We start from the raw sequence: 16,676 nt of genomic DNA on the forward strand, positions 1-16,676 counted from the left end.
CCTCTCCTGAAGAACCACACAAAGAACCACACTTTCCAGCTACTGGATAATGATCAGGAATGGGAACTCCCTATAACTTCTGTTCCTCTTTCTATCCCAGGAGCGCTGAGGCTGACTATAGCACCCTGCAGTTGAGCTCAGCTAACTCAGCACAAAAATAGGAGTCAAGCCTGGGGCCTTCCTTACCCTCTTGGCTTTAGTGGCATAATGAGCCACTTAACGTTTTTTGGTTGGTTTGTTCTCTTCAATTCTGGCAAGGCCACATTTACTGCCCGTCCCTATTTGCTCTAAAAGATAGTAGTGGGTCACCTTCTAGTGACTTTACAACTGAGTGGCAAGCTAGGCCACTTCAGAAGGCATTCAAGAGTAAACCACGTAGTGCTGGACTGGAGTCACATGCATGCCAGACGCGATGGGGGTGGGATGTTCCCTTCTTTGAACCGTCTGGCTGCTTTCATGGCCATTTTTGTCAGGTGCCAACTCACAGGTTACCAGACTTTACTGAATCCAATTTCACAACTTGCCACGGTGGGATATGGATTTATGGGTTGTACAGAACCGATGCAAAATTTTTTAACCTATAAACCCATGTGAATGCTTAAAGCAAGTGCTTAGATTGATGAATACATTTAACGTGACTTCAGCAGTATCCTGGTGCTTTGAAAATTTTTAAATTCTCATCCTTGTTTTCAAATTCCTCCATGGCCTCGCCCCTCCCTATTTCTGTAACCTCCTCCAGCCCTACAATCCTCCAAGATCTCTGCACTCCTCCAATTCTGGCCTCTTGCGATTTTCATCGCTCCACCATTGGTGGCCGTGCCTTCAGCTGTCTAGGCCCGAAGCTCTGGAATTCCCTCCCTAAACCTCTCCGTCTCTCTACCTCTCGTCCTTTAAGATGCTTCTTAAAACCTACCTCTTTGAGCAAGCTAATATCTCCTTATGTGGCTCGGTGTCAAATTTCGTTGATTACACTCCTGTGAAGCACCGTGGGACGTTTTACTACGTTAAAGGCGCTGTATAAATGCAAGTTGTTGTTTTGGTGTCTTGTGGTTTTCCTCCTTCACTCAATCTACTTGGACTTCTGACCCTGGCCCTCACCTCACTGCTAACTGTTGAATCCCTATGCATCATCCGTTGGATCTGGACGTCCAGGCTGACTGCAGACGAGCACTTAGCTAACGCGGCTGCGTGGGACTCTCTCTCCCGCTGTCGGACGATGGCTTCACAGGCCATCCACTCACCCATGGTCTGCTCGTAGCAAGTTCGGATCTGATCGTCTACCTGAGAATGGGAGAGATCAGAAATCAAATGCAACCATTACAGCTGGCAAACTTGCAACCGTTGGGAATTTCATCAAAAGCATTCCCCTTACCCACAATTTGCACCCCTCCTGAAGGTATGGATTCTTGTGAGTTCTGCAGGTGCCACCACCCCAAAGTTAGATGCTCAAGAGGCTGCTCTCTATCTGCAAGTCTAAATAGTGAGCGTTGGCAGGCTATTTTGTCCCGTCCTGACTGAACATCTTCACCGGGGGTCACTGGGTCATGATCAGAAGCGGGGACCCAGACTGACTTTTCTACTCTGCAGCACTGGAACACTGAGGCTAGTTGTTAATGCCCTTATCCCGATGTTAAAGTTCTCATCCTCCTGTTCAAACATCTCCATGGCCTCGCACCTCCCTATCTCCGTAACCTTCTCCAGCCCTGCAATCCTCCGAGAACTCTGCGTTCCTCCGACTCTGGCCATTGCATCCCTCACTGGCTTCGCCCGACCGTGCCTTCAGCCGTCTAGGCCCTAAGCTCTGGAATTCCCTCCTTAAGCCTCTCTGCCTCTCTCTCCTCAAAGGGCGCTCCTTAAAAATCTACCTCTTTGACCATGGTTGTAGTCACCCAATCTGGCTCGGTGTCAATTTTTGTCTGATTACGCTCCTGTGAAGCGCCTTGGGACATTTTACTACGTTAAAGGCGCTATATAAATGCAAGTTGTTGTTGTTGTTACTGCAACGCTGGCTGAGACCAGGGATCGAGTCGATGCTTACAACAGGTGGTGCATTTACCTCACTTGGTCATCAGATGTTTATCAAAAGCATTTTAAAGGTCCTGGGGTATTGCTGGTGTCTTGTGCTTATGTTCTAAGCTTCGGAGGTAACAGGATGTGGGATTTCTTTCTCTCCCCACCCCTCACCCAGACCTTGACCCAGAGAGGTCCTGATCATGGGGGAGTGCTTCAGGGTGAGATTTCATAATCAGAAAAGGGGGGATTAAAAAAAAAGTGACTTTATAACCTGGTTAAATTGAGAGCAAAACTTTTCAGGATTTGCCATTTATTTGTCACTGGCAGCAACCTGGAGCTTTCTGAGCCCCAGGGAAATCATACTGGAATTAGAAAAAAATAGACTGAATCAGAATGTACTTAGTCTATTCTAAAATATACATTAAAAATAGAGGAGGAGAGGAAAAGTCCTGAAAATCTACTAACCCATAATTAGTCTACTAACCCATGGCTTGTTAACAAACCCATACAACAGCTACAAAAACAGTACTGACCTCCCTCCCGGCTGCTGACCTCCCTCCCGGCTGCTGACCTCCCTCCCGGTCACTGACCTCCCTCCCGGGCTGCTGACCTCCCTCCCGGCTGCTGACCTCCCTCCCGGTCACTGACCTCCCTCCCGGTCACTGACCTCCCTCCCGGGCCGCTGACCTCCCTCCCGGGCCTCTGACCTCCCTCCCGGCTGCTGACCTCCCTCCCGGCTGCTGACCTCCCTCCCGGTCACTGACCTCCCTCCCGGCTACTGACCTCCTTCCTCGTTACTGACCTCCTTCCTCGTTACTGACCTCCTTCCTCGTTACTGACCTCCCTCCCGGCTGCTGACCTCCCTCCCGGTCACTGACCTCCCTCCCGGCTACTGACCTCCTTCCTCGTTACTGACCTCCTTCCTCGTTACTGACCTCCCTCCCGGCTACTGACCTCCCTCCCGGGCTACTGACCTCCCTCCTGGGCTGCTGACCTCCCTCCCGGTTACTGACCTCCCTCCCGGCTACTGACCTCCCTCCCAGCTACTGACCTCCCTCCCGACTGCTGACCTCCCTCCCGACTGCTGACCTCCCTCCCGACTGCTGACCTCCCTCCCGGTTACTGACCTCCCTCCCGACTGCTGACCTCCCTCCCAGCTACTGACCTCCCTCCCGGGCTGCTGACCTCCCTCCCGGTTACTGACCTCCCTCCCGGTTACTGACCTCCCTCCCGGTTACTGACCTCCCTCCCGGTTACTGACCTCCCTCCCGGTTACTGACCTCCCTCCCGGTTACTGACCTCCTTCCTCTCCACCTCGGTCATCCCGAACTGATAGTGCCCCAGGAGGAATGGCCACACCTCCTTCCGAATCTCAGTTTCAATTCCTCCGTAGTAAATGAGTCGCAGGAGCTCCTGTTCCTCGTAGCTCTGCAGTTTGTTTTTCGAAAAAACAAACAAGACAAGCTAATGACTCGATACATTTTGAGTGGATTCACAATCTCTTTAAAACACAGAATTATTTTTTGTCTGGTTTTCTCTCCTCTTCTCCAGATGGTCATGTCTCCTGCTTCGATACAACTCCACAGGTGCCTAACACCATCTGGTACCTCATACACCCTCTAATGTTTGTGCCTAAACAGTGCAGAGTCCACAGGGTATTTGATTATGTAGAATTACGTAGAAGCTACAGCACAGAAACAGGCCATTCGGCCCAAATGGTCTATGCTGGCGTTTATGCTCCACACAAGCCACCTCCCACCCCTCTTCATCTAACCCTATCAGCATAACTTTCTATTCCTTTCTCCCTTGTGCAGTTATCTTGCTTCCCCTTGAATGCATCTACACTCATTGGTGGCATCACAGCTGAACTTGAGCTGTGGTCTTCACCCCATGGCCGCACGTGCCACCTTCATTAGAGAGTGAACAGGAACTGGAACCCTGGCTGTTCCCCTCCCCACCCTTCCCAGCCAGCGTCCTCCGTCACTAAATCTCACTCAAAGAGGTCACAAGAATGGTCCCCGTTGGATGTGCAGGTGTCACACTGTGGCACTGCCTGTTCTTCAGGGGGATAAGAGAAGAGGGAGCTTTACTTCACATATAACCTGTGGTGTACCTGACCTGGGAGGTGGTTGGGGCTGACTGGAGTAAAAACGCTCCATTTCCCATCAGCAGTAGCCCTTATATCACCTATTTGTGCTTTGTGTTCTGTATTTGGATTGAAGCTCGCTATTCGAATGGGACCTTTGCCGTCAGTAGAGAGAGGTTCAACCTCGCCTAGGTCGAAACCCAGGTCCCAGAGATGGCAGCACAATGTTCTAACCCCGCAGTTCTGAGGCTGCTCACTTTCCACCCACCATTTTGTCTTGCAGGAAGGTTTGCCAAATCTCTCTCGTGAGTCCGCAGCCTGCGTTAGATGGCGTGGCTGGACTGATGATGGTGTGGTTGACCAGTGCGGACAGGTGTGTCCTTACAGTGGACAGGTGTCTGCAGTAGGCAAGCCCTGAGAAGGAAAGGAACTCACATGAAGAATGAACCAATTATTGCGTTTAAACATTACAAACCCCACCAGCCAGCTTAAGCTTTTTATTAAGAAAAGGCTCAAATTCAAAAGTATCAAAGATGTAGTTCTAACATTTTTGTTTTCTCCTGGATAGAAGATCCTGCATCCCCCTCTGCAAAATTGTATCTAAGCAGAAAGATTATGATCTATAAGCTACACTGGTGTATAAGTTGCACCCTTATATTCATGAAGGTGTTACTTATATATACCTTCAGTGCCAGGTACGCTGTCATTCCAGTTACTAAGATCACAGAGGAAGTCTGGATAGTCTGATCATTTAGAACTCAAACTGAATCAAAGTGATGGGTTGCACCATGTCTGACCCAGAAATAAAGAGGGTCATTGTAACCGAACTCACCGGGCAGGATACCCACGGGATCGGGGGCAGCGCTGGTTTTACACCCCGCCTGATTTTACACCCCGCCTGATTTTACTCTCCCTTGAAGTCAACGGAGAGCAATATTAGGCAGGGTGTGAAACCGGCGGTCCACCCGATCCCGTGGGTTTCCCGCCGGGCAAGTTAGGTTAAAATTGCCCCCAATTTTAAAAAGTAATCATTTAACTCATCCTAGTGGTGGAAGTTGATAGAAGAGAGAACAGCTTGAAACTCAACAAGCAACTATCAATGGTCACAGAACCAGCTTTAGGATTCTCACCACCCCCCTGCCCCACCCAACCTAACAGCATTATGGGAGTACCTTCACCACACGGACTGCAGTGGTTCAAGAAGGCGGCCCACCATCAACAGCTCAAGGGCAACTAGAGATGGGCCTTGCCAACATCGCCCATAACCCAGGGCAGAAGTACGCTCTCCTTCGCAGCCTTTCTGCTGCTTCACTTTCTGGGTGTCTGACCTGTTTTTTATATATATATATAAAGCCTCTTTCTTTGACCCACGGAGATCAAAAGAGTTTATCAACATGTCTTCCTGAATGATCAGGCATTGCTAATCAGTTGCCTATTGTTTGGTCTCTGAAGGAAACCACTCCCCATCTCACATATTAATTATCAATCGTCCGCCTACAAGTCACAACTCAGCAGGGTGCTGTCCTGAAAAGTCAATACCTTTTTAGGCAGCTTTTGATCAGAAAACATTCCTTCAAGCGAGAGCTAGACCTGTTTCTGGCTGGGGCAGAGATCGCCGTGTACAAAAAGGTGGGTATCCTGTAACGTAAATCAGGGCCAATGTGATCTCCTGGACTAGTTTCAATTGCTTAAGGGAATTGGCCAGAGAGCAAATTTCCAGTTTTCTCCCCCCCGTAATTGGCCTGGGCTTTTTTTTTAAAACCTGTTTTTTTTTGTAGTTGCCTCTTCTAGGAGAGTACATGGCTCCCAGTGGGTGGGGAGTGTAAGTTTTGTGATTTATAAGGCATCAGAACTGTTTGGAACAGGCTCGATGGACCAGAAGGTCTTTTCCTGTCTGTCATTTTCGAATGTTTATAAAATTGCTCATAACCAAGTCTTTTCCCTGAGGAAATGGCCAAAGAATCCCATACTGTGACACCGGCTTGTTCAAGATGAAAATGAACGCATTACTGTGATGGAGCAAAATAGCCGGAATAACATTACTCAAATACTTCACCACAGCGAACATGATCTTACTGATACGTACATCCATAGAACGCCCTGGACAGGATCTGGTACTTCATGTTGTCACAAAGCATCTTCAGAGGTGCCCTGTAATGGAAAATCACAGTAACATACACACTGGAAAGAGCAGTAATCAATTCAGGGGCGGGGGGGGGGGGATGCAGATTGCATTCATGGCTTGAATGGTTAGACACTGATCGGGGTCAAAATTCCTGTCTGCCACAATGTCGGCAGATCTTTGGTGGGACAGGGCTTCCGTCTGCCCCTTGCCTGCGCCTCTAACCCCTGCCCATTTTCCAGGGTCAGGGGCATTTATATATGATTGAGTTATCCATGCATGGACTCCTGCCTAGTTTTCTTACATAATTCAGGCTAGCAACGCAAATTATTTTCTACAATGTATAAACCCCCTCATCTTGGTTCATGAAAAACTACACACTCAACTCAAGGCGATGTTACAGGTTAACAGGTAATGAAGAACCAAAATGGCAGAGATCCAACATTACAGTGGACACCTAAGATGCAACGTCACGAGAAATAAATTTGATTCAAGAACAAAATCTAATCCAAGAACATACATATTTACACAGAATAAATTTTAGGAAGTTCAGGACAACGAATGAACTTGTGCAGCCATTTCAATGAGTTGGGAATGTAGGAGAACAGAGGGGGGAAAAAAAAGGTTTTCAACCCAGCTCACTTCTTCCACAGATTAGGTTAAATTTGTCCCATCATGGGCACTAGCCAATTTATTCGATCTCCTGTGGAGAAGTTTTTACAAAATTTTACTCAAGCCCACCAGAGGTGCTTGAGTAAAATTCCAGAACATTTATCTAATTTCATGTTATTCAACCCAAAAAAGCCAATCTCCACAGATGACATTTCCTTGGCCCTTGGCACAGCAAGAACTTAAAAGTTTGGTAATACCACACTCGCACGCCAGTGAATTGGACTGAATTATCTTGGCCGTGCTTTGCTCCGTACCTCTCGTGATTGCAGCCGTTGATAGGCCCTCCATCAGATGACCCACTCTGCGAGCAAGAGGAGCAGGAGGATTTGCGTACATTTGGCTGCCACATGAGGGGTATTCCGACCCCCTGCACATCCATCAGGTCTTGGGGAACTGCAACAAGATCCAACAACCAAAAACAAATGATCGATCATCCAACTCCAGGGGGAAAAACAAAGTTGCCCTTCACCAGGAGGATGCAAGCACCAAAGCTGAAAGAGAAGTTATTAGAATGATACCGGGGCTGAAAGGGTTAAATTACGAGGCCAGGTTGCATAGACTAGGCTTGCATTCCCTTGAGTATCGAAAGTTGATCTGATTGAGGTGTTTAAAACGATTAAAGGATTAGATAGAGTAGATAGGGAGAAATTATTTCCTCAGGTGGGGGAGTCCAGAACAAGGGGGCATAACCTTAAAATTAGAGCTAGACCGTTCAGGGATGATATCAGGAAGCATTTCTTCACTCAAAGGGTAGTGGAAATCTGGGACTCCCTCCCTAAAAAGCTGTTGAGGCTGGGGGTCAATTGAAAATTTAAAAATTGAGATTGATAAATTTTTGTTTGATAAGGGTATTAAGGGTTATGGAGCTAGATGGAGTTAAGATACAGATCAGCTATGATCTAAATGAATAGTGGAACAGGCTCGAGGGGCTGAATGGCCTCCTCCTGTTCCTATGTTCCTAAGTGAAGACGAAGTGAACTCTTCAGTTAGAATATGGAATCACACCATTGGTCTAGTAGTGGCCTCTCCTTCACTGGTTCACATGAGCTGTTCAATGGTCAATGTTCATCTTTTGTAACAGGGTCTGCAGCAACCAACAGCCAACAACAGTCTCATGCGTGTAAACATCTGGGTGTACAAGGTGTATGTAGGTACGTCCAATGATAGAAGCTGGGGGAGGGGGGATGGTGGGGAAGGATCAAAGCTCAAGTCAATTTGAGATTTAAATTGGACCAAAAGAAAAATTATGCTAAGGTTAGGAGGGAGGTCGCAGGAGAAGAACTAAAAAAAAATGAAATAGAGACAAGCCAGATTTCAACTGCCTGTATACCTTCAACTCAAAACCAACAAGAGAGATTAAAAAGCCACTTCTCCCGGTGGTCATCAATTTGATTCGGTAAATGGCTCAGGGCTTATCGACCAAGAAGGGCTCAAGTTCACTGAGTTTACTGAACTCAGCTGGGCCGGTAACAGGGCTGTTCCAATTCCGGTCCTGACCGCTGTCCAATGACCGCTGATAGAAAGGGCGCGTGAGAGGAGGTTAGGTGAGGGCAGGATTAGTATTTGGTGCGATTTCCCCCACGATAAAATAGCCTTTCAACACTTTGTCGTCTAGAATCACACCAAGAACAGCCAATTGGGCAAGGAAGCTGCAGTGCCCGTGCAACAGTACCCCAAGCATGAGAGCTCTTATCCCTCAGGAGGTGAGGGGAGAAAAAGTAAGAGAGGTCAAGGGGCCAAAAGATAAATTAGCTCCGGAAAACTACGATTCATTTTAGCGTCCTTCTGGTTTTTGCCTCAACCATCTCAGTCGAATGTTTCTCGAGGGCAGTAAAATGTGCGTGTAATTTACCCATCACCGTACAACTTGAATACTGACAACAGAAGAGAAAGAAAGAAGTGGGTTTTTTTTGGTTAAGTTTAAATAGCAATACCAAAAAAATCTGCAGCAGTGGCCCTACTGGTGAAAAGAGTTGGACCTGCCCCTTTTTTGTTTTTTTTTGTACACAGACCAGTTGCCGTAACCACAACACATTGTACCAGTGCCGAGTTTCACCATCACATTCACGAGAGTGCGCTCTATACAGGGTGATCATTTTCAATGGATTAACCCATTCTCAAGGGTGCGCTCTATACACCGGGTTTTACGGTGATCATTTTCAATGGATTAACCCATTCTCAAGGGTGCGATCTATACACCAGGTTTTACGGTGATAGTTTTCAATGGATTAAACCATTCTCGAGGGTACGATCTATACACTAGGTTTTAGTGAACATTTTCAATAGATTAAACGCTGAGATCAATTTCTCATTCACCACTAAACACTTTATATATATACACATGTGGTTCCATCTAGTGAGGACCTGTAGATAGAATTTATTGATGTAAGAAACACACTCAATGAAAGGGATGTTGGACTGCATTTCATTCAGCTAAAGTTAGAAGCAGCAGGAGGTTTAGATGATTGGAAGGGAGGCAGACCGCAGATGCTGGGAAAGGATTCTGTTAACACAGTATTCAGGATATTGCCAGTTAGTAACCAAAGTGCATCATTTATGCCTGCTTCTAAACATATTTTTTGGTTGTTTACTGAGATTTTAACCTTGGATTTAAGTTGACTAAAATTCCAGGAGAACTAAATTCTGTTGAGCTAAAACTAATCATTCATTCGGCCCAACAGGTCCATGCCGGTGTTTATGCTCCACGAGAGCCTCCTCCCACCCTTCTTCATCTAACCCCATCAACATATCCTTCTATTCCTTTCTCCCTCATGTGTTTATCTAGCTTCTCCTTAAATGCATCTATGCTCGTCGCCTCAACTATTCCTTGTGGTAGCGAGTTCCACATTCTAACCACTCTCTGGGGGAAGAAGTTTCTCCTGAATTCCCTATTGGATTTATTAGAGACTATCTTATATTTATGGCCCCTAGTTCTGGTCTCCCCCACAAGTGGAAACATCTTCTCTATGTCTACCCTATCAAACGCCTTCATAATCTTAAAGACCTCTATCAGGTCACCCCTCAGTCTTTTCTTTTCTAGAGAAAAAAGCCCCAGCCTATTCAATCTTTGCTGATAGATATAACCTCTCATTTCTGGTATCATCCTAGTAAATCTTTTTTGCACCTTCTCCAGTGCCTCTTTATCCTTTTTATAGCGTGGAGACCAGGTGTTACGTTGCATGAATCTCTTAAGATTCACAACCAGTGTTGTGAGGCTATAGCAAAAGCAAACAGGGTATTAGGATGTATTCCCAGTGTGATTAAATACAAAAAATACTATACCGTCCTTGTACAAGACCTTGGTTAAGCCTCATCTAGAATACTGTGCCCAGTTCTGGCCCCCTCACCTGGTGGGTATTATAGAAGCCCTGGAAAAGGTTCGGAGGGGGGGCCACTATATCGATATCTAGACAGATACAAAAAATAATTTAAAAAGCTAATGGAATGTTGGCCTTTATCTCAAGAGGGCTGGAATACAAAGGGGTGGAAGTTATGTTGCAGCTGTACAGAGCTCTGGTTAGACCCCCATCAGGAGATACTGCATTCAGTTCTGGGCACCGCACCTCAGGAAGGATATACTGGCCTTTAAGGGGGTGCAGTGCAGATTCAGCACAATGATACCGGGGCTAGTAGGGTTAAATTATGAGGCCAGGTTGCATACAGTAGGCTTGTATTCCTTTGAATATAGAAGGTTAAAGGGTGATCTAATTGGGGTGTTTAAGATGATTAAATGAGTTGATAGGGTAGATAGAGAGAAACTATTTCCTCTGGTGGGGGAGTCTAGAACAAGCAGGCATGACCTTAAAATTAGAGCTATGCCTTTCAGGGGTGATGTCAGAAAGCATCTCTTCACAGAAATCTGGAACCCTCTGTTGCAGTTGAGGCTGGGGGTCAATTGAAATTTTCAAAACTGAGATTGATAGATTTAGGCAAGGGGATTGAGGGTTACAGAATCAAGGCGGGTAGATTGAGTTAAAATACAGATCAACCATGATGTGACTGAATGGCGGAACAGGCTGGAGGGGCTAAGTGGCCTACTCCTGTTCCTATGTTAAAGGCCCTCGGTTACCATTCAAGCATTCACCAATTAATATTTAGCATTTCATTCATGGTTAAACTGTCCAAACTTGGTTGAAACAGCACTCAGTATTAAAAAAAAACCCTCAAGTCTGCCTTATATCATATTTAAATTAAGGAAGAAAAGAGAGGATTGAGAGAATTGAGCAAGGATGACTGGAAAAGTAATGAATTTCCACTCAAACTCACCAATAAACCATTATTGACCTTGGATAGAACAGGCACTGGGTGGGAGAGGCTTTGGGGCAGTGAGTGATGCAGAGATTCAGGTATGACCAGCTCTCATCTGCCGCCAGTTAAAATCAACAGAGAAATTAGCAAGTTGAGTGACACAACAGTTTCACAGGGTTTGATAGATTCAGCCATAAGACATCCGCCACCTGACAGAATAAATCAGGGATATCAGCTGATTTTCCACTGCCGCACTCAATCCACTACAGACCTGTTCCGATAGACTGAAGTGGGAAAAGGGTTTTTTGAAGGAAGACATTTCCCTGCTTCATATGCGAACTAATCTGGTTTTCAAGTGTATTTATACTTTTAAACTGTCCTTTCTTACAGTATCTATCCTGTACAACTCTTTTACAGATTATTTTATGCAAGAATTTTTTATTGGGGGAGACTGAAATTTTTAAAAAACCACTGCAGGTAACTTTCAAGAATTAGCAATAAGGAATTATTAAAGTGAGCTCTGTAAATCTGCTCTGTTGACTTATCAAATAATTTCTGTTTATTTTTATAGTAGGCACAGTAATTTAATAAAGCAAACTGTTGCAACCATACGAGTGTCTAGGCTCATTATCTCTTCCACTCTACCCAGTTGATTCTGGTTTCTCAGAACCTCCTGCGATTTGATGACCTTCATCACTTTCTCTGAACCCTTTTGGCTTGAGTCTGAATCGAGGTGTGACTTTGAGACCCGCTTAAAACGTGATCATCAGGAATGTTGAACAGGAACGTCCCGAGCAGTGATAGTCAACAGCCCAATGTGTTCGCAACACTTGTTTGAAAGAAAAATATTGAAAGGAGGAGCAGAGGCTTCCACTTAAATTCAGATGCACGAATGTAGGATTACTTCAGATCCATTATTCAATCGCCTCCCTGAAAACAAGATGGACAGCCTAGACTGAATTGATTGATCATGCCTGCCATCAGTGTGTAGACAATTGACATGTCTCTCAAGCTAGGCACAGCCAGGGAGAGGAACGATGGATCTAAAAGAGGGTCTATTTCATCATACTCAGGCTGTATGACTACTGTAATCTTAGGTACCAATGGCAACATCACTGAATACTGTATCATGCACACACGTTGTAAGGCATAACTTTACGCTGATGCCATTTCTGGCTCCGTAGGGTGAAGGGTGGGCAGGACTCGCCGGGAAAGTTTAAGGAATGTTTCAAAACCAGCCTCGAGGAGCGTTTCAGGACCGTCACAGTTCGATTAGGGGAGCAAGGCACATCCTCCTCGCGGTCAGTTACATGGCTGTCGTTGGAACGCAATTGGAAGCTGCTAGTGGAAGGATGGTGATGGTTGATGGTAACTGGAGGTGGGATACAAGGAGGGAATGTGAGTGACTTTAGAAGGAATGAAAGACACTTCAACACTATTGAACATCACAGCACTTTACTTCAGAAAGTCAAATATCTCTACACCTGACTTCTGCCATTTTTTTTTCCTATTTTCTCTGTCTCTCCTCCTGAAAGCATTGACTTCACGCTGGGGTACAGTTCCACAGGTGCCAGCACCCTCTGGTACCTCATACAACTCACCATATTTGTATGAGTCGACCGCAGATGCAACATAGCTGAGTCAGATCCTGACTTTGGGAAACTTCTTAAAATGTGACTGGAACATCAGAAAAGTTGAAAGTGTTAGCCGGCAAATCCCCCAGCGGTGATTGTGTTACTGTGGCCAACTGTCCAACGAACTTGTGCCGTACCGAGAGGCTTTGATTTGTTTGAGAAAAATGAGTGAAAGGATACAGAGTCACAATTCCAGCAATCCAGATTGCAGTCGGGATGGGGAGACCAAGCAGACTTCTCCCCTGCCTAACCCATGGATGCTGAGGCCAATTTGAGCGTCTCAACTACCACCTAGCTGAGACCGGGTAACTCAGCACAGGCCCGAGATCAAATCTGGGGCCTCCACAATCAACTTGGCCCAGCTACTCACTGGATAAAAAATCAGAAAACCACCAAGGGAGCTTCAAATTCTGCAATTTTAAAGAAGGAATTGCATGGCATTTTTTTTTTCTTCTTCCCTTCTGTGAGCACCCTGTTCTCTACACCAACTGTGGCCCAGAGGGCAGGCAGACTACCTGTTCCATGCCATTTCATTATTGGGCCCGAGGAGGTCTGTGAGTAGCATTAGGTGATTCTTCCCTTTTGTTGGGAAGCATCCAGCCTCCACTCAGCACTTCCCCAACAAGACAGGGCTGAAGTGGCTAACTTACCGTGCGGCAATTCGCAAGCATAAAGCCACGTCCTACCATTTCCAGGGCAGCCTGCGTTTCCAAAACTGAGGCCGCTAAGTCATTGCGCAGGAAGCTGTGGGTTTCACCCACACCTGCCCACTTTGTGACACAGCACATCAGTGCCCCAGTGCGGTGGACCAGGGTGCGGCCTCAATTATGTCACGTGTCAGTGCGTCGGTTCTTCTGTTCTTTACTGAATGCTACACTGGTCAGTGGAGAAACGCAATGTTCCTCAACACCGTTTTACATACATAATTAAGCCTTTCCCATTACAAGTGGTCAAAAACCCTTGAAATTCCTGAATTATCCAAGTAGGAAAGGGCTAGTACATGGATAAACAAGCAAATGCCAACTGTCTGCAAACACTCTACATCCAAAACAAGGGGGTATAACCTTAAAATTAGGGCTAAGCCGTTCAGGGGTGGTGTCAGGGTAGTGGAAATGTGGAACTCTCTCCTTCAAAAAGCTTTTGAGGCTAGGGGTCAATTGAAAATTTCAAAACTGAAATTGGTAGATTTTTGTTAGGCAAGGGTATTAAAGGTTATGGGACCAAACTGGGTAGATGGAGTCAAGATACAGATCAGCCATGATCTAACTGAATGGCAGAACAGGTTCTAGGCGCTGAATGACCTCCTCCTGTGCCTATGTTCCACCCACCTTACCTTATTAGGCAGTACTGGCTGGTTTACACTAACAGGTCTATTGGGTACATACCAAACTCAGAGTTAGTGCCTGGGAAGATTATCCTGAAAACATAGTCAGTCGCCTCTTCCTCTTCCTTGTCAGAGTTGGACTCCGCAGATCCTGGAGGGCTTCGTTTGCGCAGCTTTGGGAAAACCTTGCCCTAGAACCAGATAAACAAGTTCAGTCTCAACATCAATCACCTGCGAGTGCTGGAAAGTGGACCGAGATCAAGTCAGAAGATTCAAGGTACAAGACTACAGCGTACTTCTGCCAGAGAGATTAGTAGTGAATGAACCAGGGTTCAAGGTAATGTGCAGCAAGTCATCCCAAAATAAGCACAAGTGCCCAGATGTCAAAGTATGACTTTAGTGAGTCCCAGTCTAGAATGAAGACCGCACGATTCTGCTGAGTTGGCTAGAATGCTTAGTGCTACTACGTTTTGCTTACGATAGGAAAATGATTGGATGTACCAAGTTAAGCAATGTCCAGGGTCAGCCTAGCCAAGTGATTTAATGTCGGAGTGTACATCTGTTATTAACAAAGGTCATTATGTCACATCTCAATGTATGCTTTTAATAACAGATACCTTGAGTAATGCCTGTCTGTGCAGTTTTATTAGCAAGTGTCTTTGATCCTATTGTACAGAAAAGGGGAAGTGAACCTAAGAGGTCTTGATGGGCTTGGTGAACCAAGGGTAAATTGGTAACTATATATGACAATATTGAGTTCAAAGGGTCAAACCACAGACATCCCATGGTCACTATTGTGCAAGGACAGTTACCTGTATTAGGTGCACATAAACCTTGTATGCCAGAACAGAGTCAAAAAGCTAGTGACAGAGGCCACTGTACATTAGGGTTGCCAACCCTCTCGGATTGGCCTGGCGTCCCCAGGAATTGAAGATTAATCTCCAGGGCACTGCTGCGAGTAACACCCGGGAGAAAAATCATAGGGGCGTAGAAAATTGTTTGTTGTTTTCATTTCCTTTGAGCACTTTCATTTATTAGTTGTAAAATAATGGGAAAATTGGCTGTTTGACTGATAGTCAAAGATTATCCAAACGAGTAACATAGAATCTGTTCACTTTACACTTGGCGTGGGAAGGCTGTACGTTGTAAGGATGGGCGTGTTGGACGACCAATGGTAGGACTGTGGGGGCGGGGTGGTTGGAGGCGAGAGGTCATGTGATGAAACCTCCAGGAATACATTCAATTGGAGTTGGCAACCCTACTGTACATCTGTTCTCCAGAGTGAGGTAATGGTACCCTTTCTGTATTTTGCAGTGCCGTTAATAAAAAGTCTTGAGACAATATCTGTTGTTGTGAGCTTGATTATCCGATGCCCAAATCCACAAGACTCCGACCATTATGAGTCAACATATGAAAGACTAAGTCAGCGTGTGTTAGGGATGCTGCCTGATCAGATCAGCCAGTCTGGGTTTTTAAAGTTGCCAGTCACATTTTTACAGCAGGTGCAAGATCCTTTGGTTACAATTTCCATTGTGTGCAGTGTTACCTTCCTGATTGTACAATGCTGTGAATGCTTAACATCGTTTACTTGTTAAAAGTAAGTCAGATTGTACAATGGGAAAGATAAACCTGCACATACTGGCAATTTTTCCAGTTTAGCTCTTAATATTTATGAAAGGATATTTAAAGAACTATAGGATAAAATGCCTGCTGTGGAATGTGGGAGTGGCAATTTCAAAGACCTAGACTTGACCGCCCAGATGCCAACCTTAGCCCGAGTATCCGTTCTTCCTGTTCACATCCTCGTTAAAACTCAACCAACCCACTCAAGGGTAGAAAGATCTGTAGAACTTGTCACTCAAAATCCTCCCACAATAAACTCCCCCCGGGTGGGAGGGCCCAGTTGCCTCTTACTGAAAAACTCTACCGCACGTTTAAAGAAAACTTTAAAAAGGATGACAAATGTAAACAATCTTACAACACCAAGTTATAGTCCAACAATTTTATTTGAAAATCACAAGCTTTCGGAGGCTTCCTCCTTCGTCACCTGATGAAGGAGGAAGCCTCCGAAAGCTTGTGATTTTCAAATAAAACTGTTGGACTATAACCTGGTGTTGTAAGATTGTTTACATTTGTCAACCCCAGTCCATCACCGGCATCTCCACATCTTAAAAAGGATGACCAGGTTTGATCCAAAATGGCTACAATGAGGGTTGGACTTCTGTATAGACGAATGCTTTCTGCATCACAATCAAGAGTGAGGCACAAACAGGCTCTTTCTGATCCAGCGGGACCAGTTATTCCAGGCTGGGGCACCTACAGATGGGAGGAGAAGCCATCTCTGGCCTAACCCAGCAAAACAGCCAACTGTTTGGCACGACAGATAACTTCAGTGGTGACATTATTGGCCCCAAATGCCCTGCCCTCCCCCATTGAAGATGATGATGTGTTGGGAAGGTGAGAGGAGCCTATGAGCAACTGGCTGTCAGCTAGTCACATGAACTTGGGGTCGATCTCATCAGTAGTTTTTGCAAAGTGCACATTTTATTTCTTCGAAAACCACTGCAGGAAGATGTG

General features: G+C 45.7%; 1 protein-coding gene across 1 annotated transcript in view; it reads right to left on the bottom strand.

The window, feature by feature from the left end:
* The window catches only part of sgsm1a (small G protein signaling modulator 1a), a 104,139-nt gene that overhangs the window by 22,034 nt on the left and 65,429 nt on the right, over positions 1-16,676 (bottom strand). Inside the window, exons 12-17 of the mRNA XM_068006063.1 lie at positions 14,161-14,290; positions 7,148-7,286; positions 6,186-6,250; positions 4,368-4,513; positions 3,313-3,441; positions 1,099-1,281 (exon numbers count right to left, since the gene is read on the bottom strand). Of these exons, the coding sequence (XP_067862164.1) occupies positions 1,099-1,281; positions 3,313-3,441; positions 4,368-4,513; positions 6,186-6,250; positions 7,148-7,286; positions 14,161-14,290 (792 nt within the window). The remainder of the gene's footprint in view (positions 1-1,098; positions 1,282-3,312; positions 3,442-4,367; positions 4,514-6,185; positions 6,251-7,147; positions 7,287-14,160; positions 14,291-16,676) is intronic.

This window comes from Heptranchias perlo, chromosome 25 (assembly GCF_035084215.1).
Source record: "Heptranchias perlo isolate sHepPer1 chromosome 25, sHepPer1.hap1, whole genome shotgun sequence".
Taxonomy (NCBI): Eukaryota; Metazoa; Chordata; class Chondrichthyes; order Hexanchiformes; family Hexanchidae; genus Heptranchias; species Heptranchias perlo.